Source organism: Ascidiella aspersa, chromosome 2 (assembly GCF_963924565.1).
Source record: "Ascidiella aspersa chromosome 2, kaAscAspe10.2, whole genome shotgun sequence".
Lineage (NCBI taxonomy): Eukaryota > Metazoa > Chordata > Ascidiacea > Phlebobranchia > Ascidiidae > Ascidiella > Ascidiella aspersa.
The window spans coordinates 4,563,180-4,585,035 of NC_139448.1; the positions used below are offsets into that span (position 1 = coordinate 4,563,180).

Consider the following 21,856-nt stretch of genomic DNA (forward strand, 5'->3'; position numbering starts at 1 on the left):
ACAAGACAGACCGACAGTATTTTGTCACAAGGCAAGGCACAAATTATACAAAAAGAAAATAAACAGAAATAGGAGATAAACACACCTAAATTAGAACTAGTAGACGTACGACGGTTCAGAGCGTTAGTAGTTTCGTAAAGGGGGGCGTCCCGCGCTACAGGTGTGGTGTTTATGTACAGCAGCGCCTAACTTTAAGTGTAGATGGTAACTAGTATATACGATGGTAAAAAGGCGAAGGACGCCGGCACCCTTTACAGCTAGTGATGGTGTTAAGGTAATGTTCTATCGCGGCGAACTTGAACACACAGAAGTGGCAACGCCTACGTCATTGACTTGACAGGTGCAGGTAACCCTTGACCCGGCGTCGGCGTGTTCGCTAATGTAGGTGCTCAAGCGTGTTTGGAAGTTGTTGTCGCTCTGTAAAATAAGTTAAAAGATTAGTATTAGTCGGCAAACTTAAAAAAACATATAGTTAATTAAAATCCCCCCAAAAAGTTAAAAAAAACTGTTAGTTAGCTAAAATCTGGAAAGTAAAGTGGTCCAATGTTTTAAGGTTAACCATAAGTTAGTGATAATATGCGAAAAACTACTAGCAAGCGAAAGAGAAAATTTACTGGACGACTTTAAGTTATTAATGTAGTAAAGTGATCGGCTACTATTTACATGGTACAGTTTATTATTTAGGTACACTTTGCATATATCTGTAATTAATGTAGCTTGAAAATGCATGTCAAAGCTGATTATAATTAACTGATAATAACAAAAGTGCGTTAAGAAACTTTATTTTAAAATAATGTCGATTTACTTAACCCATATATGTCTTTGACATTCATCTCAAGCTACAGTTTACCATGTTTTCGGTGTATAACTCACCATTTGGCTGGCATCCCACACAGATCCGCCAGTGACAGTCGCCAGAGGTACACACGCGTCGGTCTTGCTCGCCTTCACAACCGAACTTGCAACATCTTGTTTCGAGAAAGCTCGGTTCGTGTCAAATCCGTACATCTGAAGACGGATTTGGTTTGTTTAGGATTTTGTCAAAAACTCACGTGTTGGTGTTTAAAGCTCGCTTTTTTGAAATTGTTTTATTTTGCATCCAATTTGCTTGCAACTTGCAAGCCTTTTTTAAGGCAAACTAATAGTAATTAGAATATTTGTTAATAAAAAAAAACACTTTAAAACCCAAATTGTTAAGTCTTACAGTGTTCTAAACCATGTTAGTTTTTCCGTGAATCTTTAAAGTTAAAATAATATTTGCTTTAATATGATTAATAACTCATTATCCGCCTATATAAATTACCACTAAAGAACACTTGTTATTTGACTAAAAATACTTTTCTTACCGATTTCCTTCCAGCTCTGATGGGGCTGTTTGGAATGTGGTGGAAATCGGCTCCCAGCTTCTTCACTTGCCATTCGACGTTGCCGAAAGAAACCTGGACGGGAAAAAGAGAATTTTTTAGCAAAATTTTACTGATAAGAAATCAAACAGAACTTGCGCCTCGCGTTTAACTAAGGAACTTAAGATGCTAAAATATTACCAAACATGCCATTTTTTACAGACAAAATCAATTTTGTTTAAGGTTGTTTATAAGATATTTCCAACTAAGGGAAAATGGTAATAGGCGAGATCAATTTACTTTTCAAGTAATTAACGATCTAAGTTAACATTGGAACGAAAATCCAACAAATCTATCCAAATCCTTTTAAAAACAAAATGCTAACAATCTGAACCAAACGAACTGCCAAGGTTACCATATAATTATTTTAAACAACTCTTGTCTACTTAATGCACACGCAAAACGTTTGTCTACTTACTGCGGTTTCCTGGCTACATTCTCCGCACGAAAGCAGGACGATGATCGGCTTTACTCCGGCCCTGAACTTAAGTGTAGTGGCGTAGGATACGGCGGCAAGAGCATCTCCTTCATTGCTGTCGGACACGTCCATCTTGCGAATAGCCTTAAACAGAGTTTTCTGCGAACAAAAATGCGAAAGTTTTAGTTTGGTCTCGCAGAAGCAAGAATTGGCCGAATTGGTATTTGTGTAAGACAGAGGCTTTGAACCTATGGGTAATTAACAAAATTATCGTCATAGGCAATCGTATTTTAGTCATGATGGGTGTTGCAGACGTTTAGGAGTGATTCTAATTTCTTTGATATCTTTTTCTCGTAACCTATTACACACAGAAAAATAAATTGTCAAAGACCATTACAATTTTATTGTGATATGCCAAAAACTGCTTGGTTGCCAAAACCTATAAATTGTGACTATTAATTTGGTTGTTCTCCTGTAAAATTAGATTTTTGAATCCGCCATGTCTCGTGATTTATTATGTCCAGATTTTAAGTGATCATTGAGAGAAATAACTTGGGTCGAAATGAAGTGTTTTTTTGGTATTTTATTATAAATATTGAGCTATTTATTTCAAGTTTTGCACCAAAAAAAATTAGATTTGCAACCTGTCGATTAGTTATTTTTTGGTTGAATTATTATTGTTGATAATCGTACGAGTTTACCAATTTTAATGGTCGTCGATTTATTATTATAAGAGTGATTTGACTCGGAGATGACCTGCTCTGAATGACTTGACTTGTTGATTTTAAAAACAAAATGTCTTCGAGTTAAGTTATTTCATAAATGGCTTGACTTGGACTTAAAACTGACTTGTTTACAACACTGATAGTTACCTTGTTGGTGGTGTAGTCACGTCCTTGCATTGTGAAAGTGTGAGGAGCCTCGTCAGCTCCAAACCCAACCACGTAGAATCTGGAGTCACGGAGTCTGTCGCCGTGCAGTTTCGTGGCAAGTTTCTTGGTAAACCTCTTCATCGATTTCACGGTCCGTCTGACACGAACGTTAAACGCAATTAGCTTTTTTCTTCGCTTGGATGTCTTTATGCTTTTAGACTCTTGTCAAAATTAGGCATTGTTTCTGATTAGGTTTTTTTGCATTAAATGGAATTTTTTGTCACTTTAGAATTAAATTAAGATGATCCGAGTTTTACATTTTGTGGAATAAAGTTAAGATGTGGTTTTACAAAATTACTGTTTGGCTAAAAATATCTGCCAATTAACAACTTAATCACATTTTGAAAAAAGGTGATTTGCAAATTCACCTTAATTGAGGCAAGAGTATATACTGTGGGGAACAAATCGCCAACAGAAAGCATTTAACAATTCATTTCAATATGGCCGAAATTATCACCCTTAATAAATGTTCTAAAAGTTCTATCCCAGAAATCTCTATTTTACAATTTATTTTCTTCGAGAGTTCAGTATCTTCCAAACAAAAATCGAAAAAAAATTCAAGTTCCGACGGTTTTCAGACGTCGGGTTCGAACCCCACCTCAAGCAAGTGCTTTCTTGTACAACGAAGACGAGGTCGACTCCAGTGACGGACATGGCCCTGGTGCGTCCGGCGGCAAAGTGGTGCCCGTGGGCGTCCTGGCAGCTCTGGCACTGGTGGGGCATGACCAGGGGCGCACCGGCCAACTTACAGCGGTAAAGGTAGGCTGCAGAAGCGGCGCAAGACTTGTCCTGTGGATTAAATATTGTTGTAGTTAGATTTAGTATTTTTTGAAGTTATTTGATAGATTAGTCTTGGTTGATAGCCCTTATAGAAAATACTGAAAACAAGTGGAACTTTGACAATTGTTTTCACTTTTGATTGATTAGACATTGCTTTGGGAGCACACTTGTTAACCTTAATATTCTAGACTGGTCCTGTGGATTTAAATAGGATTGTAATGTTGCACTGAATATGTGATAATAAAAATTTGACCCTTGCAAGATAAATGTCGACCTCAATTTCTGATCAGTAACAGCAGAATAGACTAGCAAAGCTAGCAATTCAGGCCAGACACTATTAAAATATCTTTTAAGATATATATAAATTTCGCCGGCAAAGACATCTTCAGTATATGTTAATTCGAATAAATAATTCGAAAGATCTTTTAATAGTGTCTGACCTGAATTGCTAGCTTTGCTAGAGTACTCTGCTGAGATAGGGTTGTAGTTAGATTTAGTATTTTTTTAAGTTGTTAGAAATATTAGGTATTGCTTTGGCGTTTCTAATTCTTTTGAGCCCAAATTCGCAATAAAACATGTTAACGTTAATATTATAGGGTTCGTTGTTAACGATAAATATGTAGTTATTAAAAATAGTTTTTTAGGTGTAATAAAGGGGGTTTAATTTTCGAGAGCGAATTTTTTTCTATATGATCACGACTTCTTGTTGCATCTTATCGACTATAAATTACTGGCTTTTATCTAATATAAGACGAGATTCTCGGTTTAGCAAGAGTGGGTGTTTCTCTTCGCTTCCACACCGACACTCAATGTTGTAATGAATTAAGTCAATGACTTGACTTAAGTGCACTTAGGTCACTCTTTTCAAATGACTTGACTTAAGTCTTTTGCGCAAAATGACTTGTTTACAACACACTGACACCCACCCTGTTTCCACTGTCGCACACATCGTCCTGGCACATCCTCATGAACTCGGCGGGATCAACCACCGGGAAGCAGGATCTAAATGGCGAAGATGAGCTCTTGAAGAGGTCGGCGCACGTCTCCGGGATGTTGTTGCTGGCACATGGGCGGTAGCTGTTGCGGCTGGCGCAGGAAACGCTGGAAGTCTGGGCAAAATGAAGGACAAAGTTTGTTATGATGTTTGGTCAGTTTTTTCAATTAACTGTATTTTTTTAGATTTAACAGGTCCTCGTTTACCTATCACTTCATTTACAAACTTAATAAATAGCGCTAAACGTGTGAAGAATACGATTATATACATAAAATTTACCTTCAGTACCTATGATACTAATATGTAGGCTACATACGATTTAATATCAGTAGACATTTACATACAAATCAATATTATTCCATTAGAAACTTAATAAAACTCATGAACAATAATAAAACTTATAAAAAATAATAATAATCGCATTCTTACCTCCCATTCACTGGCGAGCTCAGCTGGGTCAGCGACCTGCCTGAGGTCAGGAGCCATAAAGTCATCCGATGGTTCGTTGTTGAAGAGTCCCAGCATACCACCGGTGGAACCGAAGTAGTAGGGTGAGACATCGACCATGCAAAGCTCAGTCTTGAAGTTGCAAGCAACATCTACGTCGCCGTCCACGTGACGTAGGTGAACCACCTCGCCCTCCAAGGTCACTGCGATCTGTGAAGGTCGTTGTAGTTGTTGAGTTAAACAGGGTCGGAAAAATTACTAAAAAAAATAACTTAAAATGGCTACGTTTGGTGGAACTACGAACATTTATAATTATCTTCTTGTTTATTTAATCCCAAAAAAGAATGTGCAAGCTGGATTAGGGATTTATATTTAAAAAGAATCTTTAATTTGATTCCACATTACTTCTCAGGTTAAACTCACGTTGTCGATATGCAGAGGCGTGTCTCGTGCGTGTCCGTTCACTTGCACTGTGTAGTCGCTGAACACCGACACCTTGCGGTTGTCGACGATCAGCTCGATCGACGGTTTGGTGTCGCTAGAGAGGTCGCCGTAGGTCATGGCGACTGTGAACTTGTTGGTCCTGGTGTCGGTGACAAGCACAACGGTGCTGGGACAGTCGCTCGAATATTGGAAGTGGCGTTTGTCAAAGGTGCTGAAGTGGTCGAAACCGGATACAAAGGCGTGGCCCTGTGTGTGTGGAGAAAAGAGTAAGTTGGTTAACTAATGGCATAATGTTAGACTGCGTTTGGTCAGTAGGCATCAATTCGCCTTAAATATTCATCAATTCGCCTTAAATATTTCTACAAACAACCCTTACCTTGAACGGAGGAAGGAGTTCTTCGCGGCTCATGTAGACCACCGATCTGATCTTGTAGTACTGGTCGACATACGCGTACAGCTTGTTGACAGCTGCGTCCATCTGTACAGCAAGGGCAGTCTCGGCAAGCCAGGCCTTGATTTCGTCGATGGTTGGTACCGGGACGAAGTGATCAAGCTGCATTTAAAAATATATATACAGTTACCATTGGTTATACAATAGACTGAAATCTTGGCTCCGTAGTTCCATTCTTTACAGTGTTAAAGATACTGGATTTTTATGTTGAAATTGAGACAGGATTTCGCTATCCATTTTAATTGGAAAAGGTCGGACGGTGAAAATAACCACAACCAGAGTATTCAGTTAAAGCGCTTTGGGTGCACTGTAGAACCAACCAGAAATTTTACCTTTACTGCTTTTTCCACAACTGGCGTTTGGCCGCTGTAGGTTTTTGATTGTTTCATATACATTATTCGTAATTTTGAACTAGAGAAGATAAGTGAAAGCACATAACAAATTTTTTCAAAGTTTTTATCGAATTTTTTTACCGATTTTTCACATGTTTGTAATTCGAAAAGGTCTAGTTTAATTTGAAACCTACCTCGAACTTAAGAGGGATGTTGATGATGATTGCAGAATCGGTGATAGCGATCAGCTCCGAAAGTGGTCTCCTGCAAGCGATGAAGGTCGCTTCTCCGTTGGTGAGGATAAAAGCGGAAGTCTTTTCGATGACCTCATCAATCAGCTCGTTGAAGACCTCATCAGCGTTCACCTTTGCGAGAATACGAGCTACGAAGCTCAGCTGGGATTTAAACTCGGTTCCGATTTGTCTCAGGAAAGCGCCGTAGTGCTGGTCCACTACGTCAGCGAAGGGCTGCGCGACAGTGGACATCAGTTGATCAACAGCTTCCTGGAGCATAAGTACAGCGCGTTGCAGCTGGACTTGAACGATTGTGTGCGAGCTGTCGTAGTTGTCCGAGGCCCCGTTGAAGATGCTAGAAACCTGCTTCATGGATCCGACTCGCATTTCGTTGATCTTAGCGATTGCGCGATCGATGGCCGCTGTGTTCATCTGGCGGACGTTATCACTTCCACTGACCGCTGAACGGCAGGACAAGAGGAAGTCTACAAGCTGGTCAGCAAGCCAGTTGATCTTCCTGGTCACTTCGTTGTCGCAGGTGGACAGCATCTTGCGTAGGAAGTCGGTCACAACCGGGTATCCCTTAAACTCGACCTGAATGAGCCTCTCGTCGACCAAGTTGATTGAAACCTTGCCGATCTTTGCCTGGCTCAGTCCGTCGCGTTGTACTTCCAGCAGGGCGTAAGCTGACTCTGCGTTCACTCCAACTAAGAGGTGAAGGGTGTGGATTGGTTCGTCGTTGTTCATGTATCCAATCCACATATCTAAACCGTCACGAGTAGTGCTGTAACCGTACACAAACTGCAGACCGGTGCTGGCCGCTTCGGAAGCTAGGGTCTTCATCAAATGACCGGCCTGGGTGATGATCTGGGTCAGGTCGCCGCTCATAGTAGTCTCCTCCATGCCTGGGCTGTTCACAGTCACGCTAATCACTCGGCTCTGCTTGGCGTAGGCCAGTGCGAGCTTCCAGAGCTTTCTCTCAACGCTGTTGTAGTTCTTCACGATCACTTCGGTGGCGATGCGGTCATCTGCGTCCACCCCGCTGATGATAACATGGCTGTCAATGTTGGAAGCCGGGTAGCCGAAGCTCAGGGTTGCAGTCTTGTCGAAGCCGTTCTCGTTGCGAACAACCTCAATTCTTCCAGTGACGTCATCTGGCTCTCCGACCGGACTGTACTTGATGGTGATGGATCCGTCCAGCATTCGGTCGCCTCCCGCCATGCGATATTGTGCCTGTGTCTTTACCTGTTCAATCAGCTCGTTGTCGTAGGTGAGGATGAGACGGATGCCATTGGGCTTTGCGGTTAACTTGGCGCTGCCGGTGTTAACACGTGGCACGTGCATGCCGAAGATCTCAAGGTCGTGCGGGTGTGTCAAGGTCAGATCTCCCATGAAGCGCTTGTCGTGATCCAGGACTCGAACGTTGTAGTTGCCGTCCACGTGGTACTGGTTCCCGTCCAGGTCCATAGTTGCACTGAAGGCTGGGATCTGTCTGCTTCCTTGCTGTTGGAAACTGTACCAAGAGGTAAGTCCAAGAGTACGGACAAGAAGCCACTTCGAAAGAGGTCCTGTTGTGATCATCGCCTTCATCGTCTTGTTGATTTGCTCGCCGTCATCCAATTCTCCTGCTCTCATTTCGAATCCCATCTTTGGCATGTCGTCGATCTGGAGGAACCCTCTTCCTTGTTTGACGCTTGCGGAATTGGAGGAGTCGGTGTCGATCTTAAGGTAACGGAGGAAGGGGACGTCGTAGTAGGCGAGCCTCCACAGGAGGTCGAAAGTGTGTCCGGTGGAGGTTGGCCTGTAGTTTTTCACCAGGGAAACCGCCTCTTCTCCCTTGACTAGGATGCGCCAGTCGCTCTCGTAGAGTCCAGAGGAAGAGATGGTCATCACTCCGCGGGTCGTGAATGTCTCAGGGATGGAATAGAAGAAGGGCTGGCGGATAACAACTGTAAGGTCGTGCTGGCCAAGAGCCTGGGGCAAGTCTCCAGCGTAACGAACGCCAATTCCGAACACGGAGCCGTCGAGGTCGACGCCGAAGTTGGTGATGAAGAGGTCAGGGGTTCTCTGGTCCTTGTCTGACTTCACAGTTAGTTTGCCGAAGCCGAGATCCTTGGAGGGCTGAGTGAGCGAGATGGTGTGCTGTTCGCGGAGATCCTGCATCGTGCAGTTGGCCACAAACTCAAGGCTCTCGTCAGCGCTTCCCCACTGGACCTTAATGGTTTTCACGTGGTTGTCAGAACTGGTTACGTTGGAGCCCGAAAGGATCACAGTGCTGGCCGTTTCGCTCCATGGCTGTGTGAGTCGCACGTTGAATCGATTGGGCGCAAATTCACCGGCAAAGGCAAGGGTGCTGTCGCCGTACTCGGCCTGGAGCTTGCAGTTGTAGGTCTCGCGCTCGGCGTCCACGGAAGAGTTAAGCGACGTTGAAAAGGTGAAGGGCATCAGGTGCAGCTCAGAGAAGGCAAAGAGCCCGCCGTAGAAGTCGAAAGCGTCGTTGCCGGACGGACAAGCGTACAAGGAGAAGTGCATCTCTTCGTTTGTGTCGCGATCGGTCAGCATAAAGGTGGCGGTCGAGTTACCAGTCTTCTTCTGGAACATGGACAGCGATCCGACCATGTCCAGGTTAACCTCGAGCGGCGCGAAGATAACAGCCACGTTCATGTCCTTGGTAGGCTCGCTGGCGTAGGTGCCGGTTACCGAAGCAATGCTGCCCTGGGGCGAGTTGATTGCGAACTCGATCTGTCTGTTCTGGACGTTGAAGGTGAGGTAGTGCCTGTCGTCAGCCACAACACTGGCGCTCCACTGCTGCGGGTTGTAAACCACAGAGGCGATGCTCTCGGCCGGCATATCGGAGTTCATGTTCTGTGAAAGGCTCCATTCGGCATCAAAGTTCTCGCGGTCCGGCATTGTATAGGAAGCAGCGCTCGTGATACGGTTTCTTCCGTGCGAGAACTTGAGGTTGTAGCCGTTCGAGTTAGTCGAAAAGGCGACTCGGCTTCTTTCATTGGTTGGGTCGAACTCGTTGAGCAGAGTTGCTAGAACGTTGACGAACCAAGAGTTGTACTTGGCCTTGATGCCGGCGTTGAGAGTTGTCTCATCCTTGGTGTAGCTAGCCTCAACAGACTGGCCCTTGAAACCTTCGGAGTCTTCTGGGATCGGCGAGGTTTCGAAGGTGGCGCTGTGGGTGTGTCCTCCGTAGCTAAACGTGTTGTCAACACTTAACCCGCATCCTCCTCCGCTCAATTGGTAGTCAAATTGCTGGTCAAGCTGCGTCTCGTAAAGATCAAACTGGATTCTTCCGCTGCCGTGACCTTCTCCAAAGTTTCCCACGACGTTGAAGATATTGGCGTCTTGGTTGTCCAGTTTCACCAGGAATTCGAGGCTGTTTACTGTTGAGCTAAGGTTGGCGTCGAAATCGTAACCCATCTTATCGTATCGCCCAGTGTAGTGTATGTCGTTGTTGTTATAGTTGTACGTCATAGTGTAGTCTCCAGCTCTTACTTGATCAAGTTCGATGACTCCGTTCAAGGTCAGTACTCGGTCGACCACGTTGTAGCTGTAGGTCTCGTGGTAGTCCCTGTAGCCCAAGTACTCATCCAGTTGTGGCATATTGTGGCTCATAACCTGGCTCACAGAGCCTGAAGTGCTGAAAAGACGCTCGGTGAAGTTATACCAAATCGTGTACTGGTTCATTTCAGCTCCAATGCTTGCGTCCAAGTTTGTAGCCTCATTGCTCATCTCAGTGTTGACGACGAACTTCTGAGCCAAGTGCGTAGGGACGCTCAAGTCGCTCAGGTAAGGCACGCTGTGGTCAAAGTAGACGTTCCCGATGGTGGATGTGGTCATCCTGGAAGCTTGGTGACTCCCGATCACACCAGTCGCCACGCTCATGTCATCAAAGCGGAAGTTAAGAGACAGGTCGAGTCCGGATTGCACTGGCCTCTGAATAAAAGAGGCCTCACTGTTGGTGGGCACCCCATGGTCGCGTTGAAGCTCCTTGTTCTTAAGGCGCAGAGTAACGCGTGGGTTGAGGCTATCAGCGAAAATCACAAGCTTGAAGTCATCGTTAGCTTCCAAAGTGTTGGCGTGCGTCATCCTGGCCATGAAGCGGTCGTCGTTTCGGCTTCTGCTCAGCGTGAAGTTGCTAGATCCGTTCACGCTTCCCTTTTGCGGGTTGATAAAGCTGTAGGTGTCGAAGAGCTTGTAAGAGTACATGGGCTGCGACTCGATTCTAACGTCGTGCGATCCGTAGTACTTCTGCCCGTCCACGACGGCTCCGTGGCTTTCGCGCGCCTTCATGCTTTCAATGGATCCGTTAAACCTTCCTAAGGTGATGCTGTTTGGAACACCGGCATCTGTAAGCTGTGGGATGCTCTGTGTAGCCTCGAAGTCGACCTGGAAGCTGTAAGGTCCGTTAGTGCTGAATTCAACCGAAGGGGCAACGCGCAGGCGAATGTGCGCGTGGTCTGGTCTGCTCTGTTCACCGTTAAGCACCAGCTGGTAGCTGTACATGCTGAAGCGCTTGAAGTCCATAGACCCTTGCACGGTTCTTTCCTGGCCGTTGTACGTGTGTGTGTAATCCGCTGTAAGCGCAACGTTGTTCTCCGTTCTGGTTGGAGTGATAGTAGCCACGCCCTGGTAGTCGTGGTCCACAATCAAGTTAAGCACAACTGCCGCCTCGTAAGATGCTCCGCTCTTGCGTCCCTTTAGCTCCACTTCCATGTTACTTGGGAAGTCCAGGGTCTGGTGCACGATGTCGATGTTGTGCTGAGCGCTGAGGGCAATTCCGTACCAAGCGTCAGAGGTCAATCCGGTCATTACGTTGCCGTTTAGGTTCACGTAATGATCGTCATAGGTGGCCGCCGCCGTGAAGTTGTAGAACTCAAGGCTCCCGGAAAGCTCAAGGCCCACTTCCGACGGCATTTCCTCGCTCTCTAGGATGGTCTGACTAGCGTGGATGCGAACGTGGTTGGGGCTGAAGTTAACCGATCCCTGGGCGTTCTTCGCGTTCCCCTGCTTAGTGTAGGACACTGACCCGTGCACCGACTCGGCTGTGAAGCCAAATGTGGCGCGAATGTCGTTCGGGATGTAGGAATCAAGCTCCGGGAACGAGTGGGTCCCCATAAATAATAGGCTCCTGGTGTTGATCTGGCCGGACATCTGCCTTACGACGTCGTCCATTGTAAGTGTAATGCTTCCCTCAAGAGGCTCCATGGTCCCGCTAACGGCAAGGGTTATGTTCTTAGGAAGATACTGAGGTACTTCTGGTGCGCTCTGGAAGAGAGATAACAAACCGCGGCGCCGGTTAACAGATCCTCCAACTTTGCGGACGAGTCCGTCGATCGAGATGTAAAGCTCTCCGCTCATCGGTTCCATACTTCCTTTGAGACCAACGATGATATCGCGTGGAATCAGGAGGTTGTCAAGCTCCACGGCGTTGTGGCTTACACTTCCGCGCATCGCAGCCAAATCCAAAGTGGCCGAAGCTTCCTTGGGGATTCCATCAACCGTGACGCGAACTGTGCCGCTGGGAGGCGACGCAGAGCCGCTCAACTCGATCTTCAAGGATCCAGGAAGAGGAAGCTCAGGGATGCTGTGCATAAAAGTGGCCACAAGGTTCTCAGGGTCCACGGAGGCGCTGGCGGATCGGCTGATCTCGTCCACCACCAGCTTAAAGGATCCCTGGAGAGGCTCGCGTGTTCCTGACATCTTTAAGGCTACGTGACGCGGTAGAGGCAGGATCTCGAAGTCATGTCGGATCTCGAACTCGAGCGCTGTGACGTCACCCTCGGCTGTGAACCGCTGGGTGGTGCCCTCGTGACGGTAGCTAGCAGTGACGTTTGGTCTCGGAGTGAGTCTCGCTTCACCTGAGAGTCCGATCGACTGCGGCACCAAGCTGGAAAGCTCTGGGATGTTGTGATCCAGACTCAGCGAGAAACCGCCCGGCACCAGGTTTTTGCGGAAGGTGACGCTCCTGCTGACGTCATCAAGGAGAGATGACGTCACGCGAAAGCCGTCGGAAAGCTTCTCGTAGCCGCCAGAGACTCCGAACTGCTTGGAATCGACAATAGCGTCGGCCGAGATATAAACGTCAGGAGTGAGGCGGAAACTTCCACCAAGGGTCATATCGTTAGGGATGTATGTGCTGTCAAATCTGTGCGAGATCTGGACCTGGCCTTGCTGGTTCTCGTAGTTTCCTGAAAGGGCAACGTCCTGCTCTACTCCGTCCAATGTGAGCACCATGGAGGCGCTGGGACCTCGCTTGGTGACCACCACTCGGATATCGTTGGGCTGCTGATCGAGGTTGTGGTTGAGGTGGACTGACGCACGGGTTTCCTTGTCGCTGTTGATCTCTAGTACGACGTTCTTGTTGCCGTAGTGGCCGTGAGCGCTGCCCACGATCCCGGAGGCCCATTCGGAGGTAAAGGAGGCTCCCAGAGAAGCAGGAACGCCAAGGGCCTGGAGGTAACCGTCGTCGAGTATGAGGCTGAATTCGCTGGACAGTTCCTGGGGCTGTTTGTTGTAGCTTCCTTCAATCGCGTGGCGAAGCGTCACTTCGTCCATTGTGACGTTCACCTGGCCGTAGAAGGATTCCTGCGTCTTTCCGAGAAGAACATTTACGGCTCCGTCTCTAGGAACAAACGTTGGGATCTCTTCAAAGTCCTGAGTGTAGCTGACCTTGCCGAAGACCTGATCGTCGGTGTACGAGTAACTGACACTGGCCGTTGCCGTGTTGGTCACCCTTCCCCTCTTTATAACAGCGCGGACCATGTGGCTCTGGTCGGTTGCCACGTACGCCGTGTTGATCCTCGTGATCTTGGGGATGTAGGCGTTCTTTCTCCACGCGTTCTGCGAGTGTCGGAGCTCAAGGCTGGCGGTCATGTCTTCGATGTCGTATCTAAAGTCGACAGAGACCTCGAAATTTGGCTGCTCGCTGCGCTGAAGGCTCACAGAGGCCTGGAGACCGTTCTGAAGGCTACCGGAGGTGTCCAAAGTGATGTCGACTGGGAAGATGTCGCTGGTGACGAACTGCTGGTTGTTGGTGAGGTGCAGTGTGGTTTCCATGGCATTCATGTCCAGGTTCCCGGTAAACTGGGTGTGCAGTTTGAGTTCGCGCTCCAAAGACAACTGGACATTGCCGATGAGACTTGCATCTTCAAGAGTAAAGGTGCTTTCAAGCTGCGAAAGGGCGGGCATGACTTCGGTGTCAAAGTTTTGTTGCAAGGTGCATTCCAGCCCGTGCTCCGTATCGCTCCTGCCTGTCTTGGTGCACTGAAATCCGGCCCTACCACGAGTAGTGCGCAAATCAAGGCTGTATCCGTCGCTGTTGAAGTTGAGCGATCCTGCCAAGGTGATGTTAGGGAAGAACTCGTCGGTTGTGAAGTTGTGAACGATCTTGAGCTTGAAGTCCGGGATAGATGTGATTGAACTCCATCTTCCGTCCACCTTTCCGGTCCTGATCTCGTCGCCCCACTGGTAAGTAAGGTAGGAGTGCACGTCGCTGGAGCTGTGTAGAAACTGGCTCTCGAATCCGATCGCTTTTGGCACGCCGAACTGCTCAACAATCATATCAAAGTTGTGGTTGAAGTAGAAGATGAGCTTCTTCTGGTTCCCGTCGTAGTCCAGCTTAAATCCGACGCTTTTCTCTGCCGTATCGTAAACGATCGCCAAGTCGGCGTCGTAGTTGTCGTGTAGCTGGAAGCTCACTGACATGTTGCCCGGAATACCGTACTGCAAGATGGCCGACACGTTGTGGTGGGTTACCAGGTAGAAGCTGTTCCGGTCAAAGTTCTGATTCATCGTAACCGAGGCTACCTGCTTCACCTGGTCCAGGGTGACAGACATGGCCACGGACTTGTGGAGGATCGGAGAGCCGGATGCGGAGCCGGACACGACGATATCGTACTCGAAGGAGTGCGGGAAACTATTGATGTCAAAATCGTGGTTTCCAGCAAGGCTGATGTGCCAGTTAAAGAGCTCGATAATGACCGTGGCGCCCGCCTGGTTTCGCAGCACGCTTTCAAGGCCGGTTTTCGGGTCGTACATGGTTCGCTCGAGGTTGGTAGCCAGCTCGAGTGAGCCGGACATACTGGCCGGGTTCAGGAGCCCGTAGTTGATGGTGGTGACTTTGCGAATGCGACGCGGGACTCCGAATCCTACAAGAGGAGTGTGCTGCTGCCAGTCGGTGGTGATGACAATGTCGCTCTCTCCAAGAGCAACGTCCACTGAAGCGGAGGAAGTGTAGACATCGTCGTCCAACTGCAAGGAGCCATCAGCGTTCACAGTGTGGTGCGTCTCAGATCCTTCGTACGATCCGCTGGTGATGAGGGTGACGTTGCGGAATACTCCTAGATCTGTGAGTTCCGGGATGTCGTGGGCGAATCCAAGCTTGAGCGTGTTGCTGGTGGTGTCGAAGCCTCCGACTACAGAGAACTGCTGCACGTTGTCGTTGATGGTGGACGAGATGGTCACCATGTAACCCTCTCCGCTCTGGGCCACTGTTAGCTCCTCAATGATGCCTTGAGGAACTCCGAACTGCCTTAGCTGGACCAGGTTGTGGTTAAACCTTGCAGTAAAGGTGTCCTCTTGTTGGGAGGTTGCACGGTGAAGACGACTCCTCACAGTACGCTCGCTGTCGTTGCCAATCGTGTATTTGAGGCTGGTTAAGATGTCGGTTCTGTAGTCGGTCTTGCCGGCCAACTTGACGTGCACGTTTGGGATGATATCGGTGATGTTCTGCGCAAATCCGACAGTGACTGCGACAATTGCTTTCTGCTTGTTGATTGGATACTCAAGGGCTGAGCTGATCGAACCGCCAACGCCATTGTAGTTTCCTGCCAGGTTAAGAGAGAAACTAGATTCCTCAAGAGTGTAGCTGATCATCGAGTGGCCAGAGTTTGGAATCCACCAGCTGTTTCTGTCCTCGAATATGTCTTGTGACCAAGTGGCGGCGTAAGTGTTGGAACTCTTATCCCCGTCGAACCTAACATTAGCCGACTTGGTTACTCCGTCCCGGGTGAAAGTAAGTCCAAAGGATCCATCGGTTGTTTGCTTCTGGATAGCGAGCTCGGCATTGCCTCCGATCACAGGGCAGTTGGACACGTAGCGGATGCTGCATAATCGCTCGTTCGAGGTGACGACCAGTTCCGAGTGGATCAGATCAACGTCGGTGATGATCTGTCCTTGGTAATGGTCGCTGTCTCCAGGAGTGGTGTCTTTCATCAGGAGCTTGTTGACCCGAGGGATGTCATACGCGTCCAATTCTGAGATGCCGTGACGGATCTGGAAGTCGAGGCGATGTGGCTGCCACTGGAGTTCAGTGAAGGCAAGCTCGTCACTTCCAACTGTAACGCGGGCCTGGAGGTGTCCGTTGGTGGTTGCGACGCGGTAACTGGTCATCGCGTCAATTCGTGAAGGCACAGAGGCGAGGGACCTGACGTTGTTCACGAAGAGGAACTGAACGCGGCTAGTGGCGCCTGCGTAGTACATCGCCTCTGCGTTAAAGTCCTCCCTATCGATGTCGGAGCTAAACCATAATCCTTGTCCTCCGTCACTGGACCTTTCGCCCCACTGCAAGTTGGCGTTGATAGCCCTCGGCACCTCCAGAGCTGCCAGCTGGTTAACGTTGTGCGACCAAGTGGCGCTCACAGAGCTGTCGCTGTCCTTTCTCAGGTTCAAAGAAGCCGATCTTCCGTTCATTGTAACGACGCCGTCGACGCTCGTCTGTCCGCGAGTGATGGTGAAGGAAAGGTCCTCCGGAATGTCTTCAGTAAACCGCTGGTTTGCGCTTCCTGTAAGTCGCGCAAAGTTGGCCGACAGCTCTACAGAAGAGGTCAGTTTGATCTGGTCGTTTTGCACGTAGTTTAGAGTGAGCGTGTGGCCGCTGTTCAGGGTGCTGGTCACCGTGGCCGTGGTCGCCATCTTGTGGGGCGCGTACGGCAAGATTTGCTGCCGCATGGTGGCCGAGACCGTGTTGACTCCGGAGTTGTCGTCTGTGATCTCGTAGGTGTGACCAAAGTCTCCTCCTAGAATCTCATCTCTGTTCATGGTAATGACCAAGTTTGCGCTGCTGCTTCCTAGGGACTTCTCGAGATGAGCGGAGGCGCTGAGCTCCTGCACCGGGATGTTGGGACTGCTGGAGGTGAACGAGATGCTTCCGGAGTGTCTCATCTCGCTCTGAGCCTGCAGGGACTCTTTGTTGCCTAGCAACTGGAGGAAGCGCTTGATTCCGCGGTCGTCCTTGTAGTCGATGCGAGCTTTGCTCATGGCGGTCGTCTCATCGCTCTCAACGTCCAGGTTCATCTCCATGAAGATGCTGGGATCATAAAGGAAGATAGCGTTGGTCTCAAAGCCTCCTTCCTTCTGTCCTTGGTAGCGAAGACTTGCGTTCACTTGGCGGTTGTACTCGGACACACAGGAGTGGCGGGTCTCGAATCCTCCCTCGATGAAGTCGAAGGTTGATCTGTAGTGGAGGAGCGATGCTCCATTGGCTCCGCGAGACTGAACCTCCAGGCGCTTGTTGTCCGGAAGATTGTCGACGAAGATGTCGGTAATGATGTTGAGGCCTTGTGTGTTGTCCACTGAGATCTTGTGGTTTAGGTGGTACTTGTGAGGCGCAATCATGTCCAACTTGTCGTGGAAGATAATCTGGCCCCAAGGAGTTGGGAACTCTGTGCGCATCACGTAATCCCAAGTGGTCCCAGTCGCCTCACGCATATCATGGTACTCCATGAGCCATTGATACTGGTTGTAGTTAACGCTGGTTGTGAACTGCTTGGCGTTGTACTCATGGCTTACGGCGGCTGTGTACTTGATCTCGTAAGATGGCAAAAGGAACTCAGCAGAGCCTTGGATGTTGTTCAAACCATCTTCAAAGGTCTTGATGTAAGTCTGGTTGATCGACATGAAGTTGGTGTTGTCCTCATGCCCGGCGTGTCTTCCGACTCCCACTTTGACATACGAGCGGACCTCATTCGGTCCGTTTGTGTAGTTGTAAAGCACGTGGTGGTTTATCAGTGGGAACTGAGAGCAGACGAACTTCTGCTGTGCTTCCCAGTGGGTCACTGAGGAGCTGGTCGGGTTGCGCCGCTTGTGGACAAAGATCACGCTGCGGAAATGGAAATGTTTGATTTCTATGTGGGCCAAGTTTAACGAAAACAAAGTAGCAAAAACCATCATTTTTATGTTTACTGAGTGGGAAAGAGTAAGAATCTAAATCAAAAGTTACCAAAATTAAAACACACAAATCGACTAATTTGTAGAGTCCAAATATTTTAATATGAAGTTATCAACACATAGTAAAAGTAAAAATATGCCTCTCTAATACCGAAAGTAGGATTTTATGGTAAGACACAACTAGAGTATCAAAGCCAGCATTTTTTTATTTCCATAAGTGTCACCGGATTAAGCAAGAAAATTGAGTGGGCAAGAATCTAGATTGAAAATTAATAAAAAGTTGAAGCACACAAATCGATTAATTTGTAGAGTCTAAATGTTTTAAGGTCAACGAATTGGTCCCTAAGTTCTTCGGTATTTTTTTTTCTATTTTAATTTTTTTTGGATAAAAATCAAAGCGTGTCACATGCAACCGAAAATTACTTGATTTTCAAAGAAAAAAATAAATGATTTTTTTTATGTTTCGCTAAATATGCCTCTAATGCCGAAAGTGACGTTTCATGACAAAGACACAATTAGAGTATCGAAGCACATACAGAAGTAGGTTGCATTTTTAACGTTTAGGATATCTGTTGATTTATTTGTAGGCAAATGTTGTTTAAACTGCTACCTACTTCTGTATGGGCTTCGAAATTCTTGCTACGTCTTGCTACAACCTCCAAATATTATGCTACAAAACGGTCAGCCAACACTCACTGTTCCTCGTCTTGGTCAGTAAATGTATAATCGAGTCTAAAGCTGAATGCGTCCAACTTAGGCTTGATGCTCATGTCAAATCCAACCCCGCTGTCAACAATTCCTGGCAGCTTGAACATTGCCTTACCGTTGTAGCGAAGTCGGTTGTGAGCGGGTACACTGCTATCGGCCAATGAAACTGTTGGAAGAAGATATAATTGGCGTTAAACCTCTAATTGCTACTTTGAGATAAACCAGATGGAAATATTTTAAAAGTAGCTTCAGTGGCAGGGAGTTAATCACACTATTTCTTTATTTCTCTATCTACATTCCGTGAACAGCTGAAATGAAAATTACGTTAAAGCATAGTTTACAGATTGATGCGTGTTAAAGTCACGGTTTGTTGCTCAAATATTTAACGCGAAATGTTTTGGCGCTTTCTTTAGGAACTATGGTCAGTACAAAAAGGCAATTTAAAAACTATAATCATGTTAGAGTTGAAATTAGTGAATGCAGAATCCGGATGAAATATGATGTAAATCAGATAAACTTAAGTTGGCTACTTTTTTTTCTTTTTAAGTCCAACGTTCCCATTTTTGTCACCCAAATCCAAAGCATTGTACAATGTTTTAGTACTGTTAAAGTTTAAAAAGCGGCCGATTTCAATGTTATAAACCTTACCTTCAAGAGCGATCGGAGAAGGCATGAGGTTGTTGATTGTCATGTTGACCAGTGCTTTCTTGGATGGGTCAAGTATGACCATGGCCTGACCGGAAATGACCTTCTCAGGTGTTTGGAGGGAGCTCGTCATTTCCCATCTGCTTTCAGTCAACTCATTCTGTTTCTCCAAGGCAGCCTAAAAATAAATATGTAAAAAGTTATGCTTATTTACCAGAGAGGACTGTTTTTTGTTTTCTTTACCATGCCCACTGAAAAACTTCCTTTTCATAGCAAAACCTTTGTCGACAATGTTATAATTTCATTTAAAAAAATTCATTTTTATTTGAATTGTAGACTACGCGTCCAAAACAGCGACAACTTTGACTTTATGTAAAGACTGGCGGTGGATTAGTTTAGCGAAATGCAAACTTACAGAGAATACGTTGTTTGCTCCATTTCTGTTGTATTGAACGTTAATCGCCTTGCGGTTCAGGTCGTTCTCTACGATGGCTGTAATTAAAAAACATTATTACAAACTAAAAATCATGCAAAATTAATGGTGGTGTTTTTTTAGGTTATCCTGTAAGATCTTAAATATGGCTAGTAAAGGTTTTGGGATCAGAAAGTTAAAAGCTAGTCAATTGTTTTCAAGAAAAACAAAACAAAAATATTTACAGTAAGCAGCTTATTTTTTACTGAGATTTTTAATAGTTTATTGCTCAATATCGCGACTATACCATACTTTTATAATATAAAAATAGTTTATGGTATTATATTCGGAAAAATCGGTTTTCGGTGTCCCTTTGCGGTCGTGTCAGTTTAAAAGCAGTCTTTTTACCTGCCACTTGCAGTTGGTTGTTTGGTTGCGTCAGATGTAGGTTGAACTTCATCGCGTTGACGTCATAATGGACTTCGAGCGAGCTTTTCCTGTTGACGCGGGAGTTGGGCGTATCCATGACAACGGTGGCGTTAAGTGCGGTCGGGATGTCACTCAGCTGAGTGGTAAACCGTTTTTATGGCTCAAGTTCGTAAATTAAGTGCACTTAACTCTAAACTTGACTTAGTTTAAAGAGACAAAAAATATGAAAATTACTTGAGTCAAATAATAAAAAAAAAAAATATATATATATACAAATACCGAAATGTTCAAACAGTTTAATTTTACCGCGTTTGCTTTTAATTTAAATATTGGTAAAAGTAATTTAATTCAGGGATGTAAAAACAAATAACTTTAATCTGGTTAGCCTAATCCATGTTTTTTACTTGACTTAGGTATTTTCGTTAAAACTACTTTACTTGAGTTCCACCATTTCGATAAAAGACTATACATGGACATAAGTCTTCTTTTTTTAAATAAAATACGTTTCATAGATGTTGCAGTATTCCCCTTAATTAAAAAAATCTAATTCCATTTTATGTAGGACGGTTTAAACCCAGGGCGCTTGCTCGACACTTCAAACTAAATACGAGTTTTTTGTTGTTTTAAGGATGTTACTATAGTAAAAACGTTTCATAGCTGTTGCAGTATTCCCACTGTTCCAAAAAATCGTATTCTATTTTACGGGAGACGGTTGGGCGTTTTACTCATCTAAGATACGAGTTACTCAGTTGAGTTTACCGGCGAGTATGTGCTGTCGTAGTTTGCGGTGAGCAAGTAGTGGTCAAATCCAGTGTCGGTCTTCTCCAAGTAGACTGTGATATCGACTGGTCCGTTGGTGGGGAGCACATAGCTAGCATCATCGTCCTACAAAAACAAAGTAAAAAATTAAGCAATTTCGAACTTTTGATGGCTATTTTAAGTGTATTTGGCTAATTTGTGAATTTTTGCCATATTAAGTGTACGTTTTCTGATTCCTTATGCACTGATAAATATTAAACTTGGTACAGATCTTAGTAAAACCAAAAATCAGTTTGTTTGGATGTTACATGATAAATATATTTAGCTCTTAAAAGCATCATCGATATCTTAATTCGAATGAATTCATTGTATATTGCAAAGTTTTGGGACGGAGGTTATACTTTTTTCAGCGAAAGTTTTTAGTAGGTTTGTTTCCTAAGCTTGCGAAAACCGGATTTAAGTTTTAAATTTTTGTCATTTAATAATAAGAAAATCAATAACAATATCTATATAAGCGTTGGTAAAATCGTAATATTAACCGACACTTCAGTTGTTACTAAAGCCAGGGGGGAAATGTTGTTATTTTTGCATAAAAAGAAGGCTTGATTTTTTTTTTACTTTTAGTTTTAATTTTGTTATGCTTTTAGTTGTACGTATTTTTATTTATTTTTTAAATAAATAGATATTAAAAAGGTTGTTTTCTAATTTGTTAAAAAAAATCACATCAACAAAGAAATGCAAGCAAACCTACTCATTTTCGATCAAAATCATCGCGTTCAACTCACCTCTGAGTAGCGACTCATTGAGTTGCTGATGCAAACTCGTTGTCCAGCGAACTCGGGTTTGCAATCGCTCTCAATCCTCGCCAAACCGAGCAGACCCTCGCGAGCCTCAACCTTCTGGTCGCCCACGATCTTCAGCAACTTGTGGCTGTGTGACGTAACAAAGACGGTTTGTTAAACGAAACAAGGGGCTGTGATTTGTTGTTGTTTGAATTTCGGATGGTTGTATGATCTTAAGCTAGTGGCTCTTAAACTGTTTTGTATCTTTACTGTATAAATCAAATTTCATTATACAACCTGAAACAATTAGTAAATTTATAATCTGCAATCAATTAGCTGTAAACCAACACTTTGTGTAGTCCTTTGTGACGTAATGTCTTAAGAGAAGTTAACTTAGAAAGGTACTCTTTACTACAAAGCATTTAAATATGTTGTATATGCTATTATTGTCAAGATTACCCCATAAACTTTGATTTGGAGATTATTACCCACAGTTACAGAACAACTAT

At 45.5% G+C, this 21,856-nt stretch overlaps 1 protein-coding gene across 1 annotated transcript in view; it reads right to left on the reverse strand.

Moving 5' to 3' along the window:
* Window positions 1-21,856, reverse strand: part of LOC146163246 (uncharacterized) — a 35,919-nt gene continuing 14,063 nt past the window's right edge. Inside the window, exons 18-34 of the mRNA XM_083382495.1 lie at window positions 21,351-21,495; window positions 20,566-20,691; window positions 19,786-19,942; window positions 19,381-19,457; window positions 18,969-19,143; window positions 18,309-18,486; window positions 6,396-17,544; window positions 5,795-5,971; window positions 5,398-5,664; window positions 4,957-5,184; window positions 4,460-4,642; window positions 3,352-3,542; window positions 2,694-2,850; window positions 1,822-1,980; window positions 1,347-1,439; window positions 874-1,008; window positions 1-417 (exon numbers count right to left, since the gene is read on the reverse strand). Of these exons, the coding sequence (XP_083238621.1) occupies window positions 283-417; window positions 874-1,008; window positions 1,347-1,439; window positions 1,822-1,980; window positions 2,694-2,850; window positions 3,352-3,542; window positions 4,460-4,642; window positions 4,957-5,184; window positions 5,398-5,664; window positions 5,795-5,971; window positions 6,396-17,544; window positions 18,309-18,486; window positions 18,969-19,143; window positions 19,381-19,457; window positions 19,786-19,942; window positions 20,566-20,691; window positions 21,351-21,495 (13,732 nt within the window). The 3' untranslated portion in view covers window positions 1-282. The remainder of the gene's footprint in view (window positions 418-873; window positions 1,009-1,346; window positions 1,440-1,821; window positions 1,981-2,693; window positions 2,851-3,351; window positions 3,543-4,459; window positions 4,643-4,956; window positions 5,185-5,397; window positions 5,665-5,794; window positions 5,972-6,395; window positions 17,545-18,308; window positions 18,487-18,968; window positions 19,144-19,380; window positions 19,458-19,785; window positions 19,943-20,565; window positions 20,692-21,350; window positions 21,496-21,856) is intronic.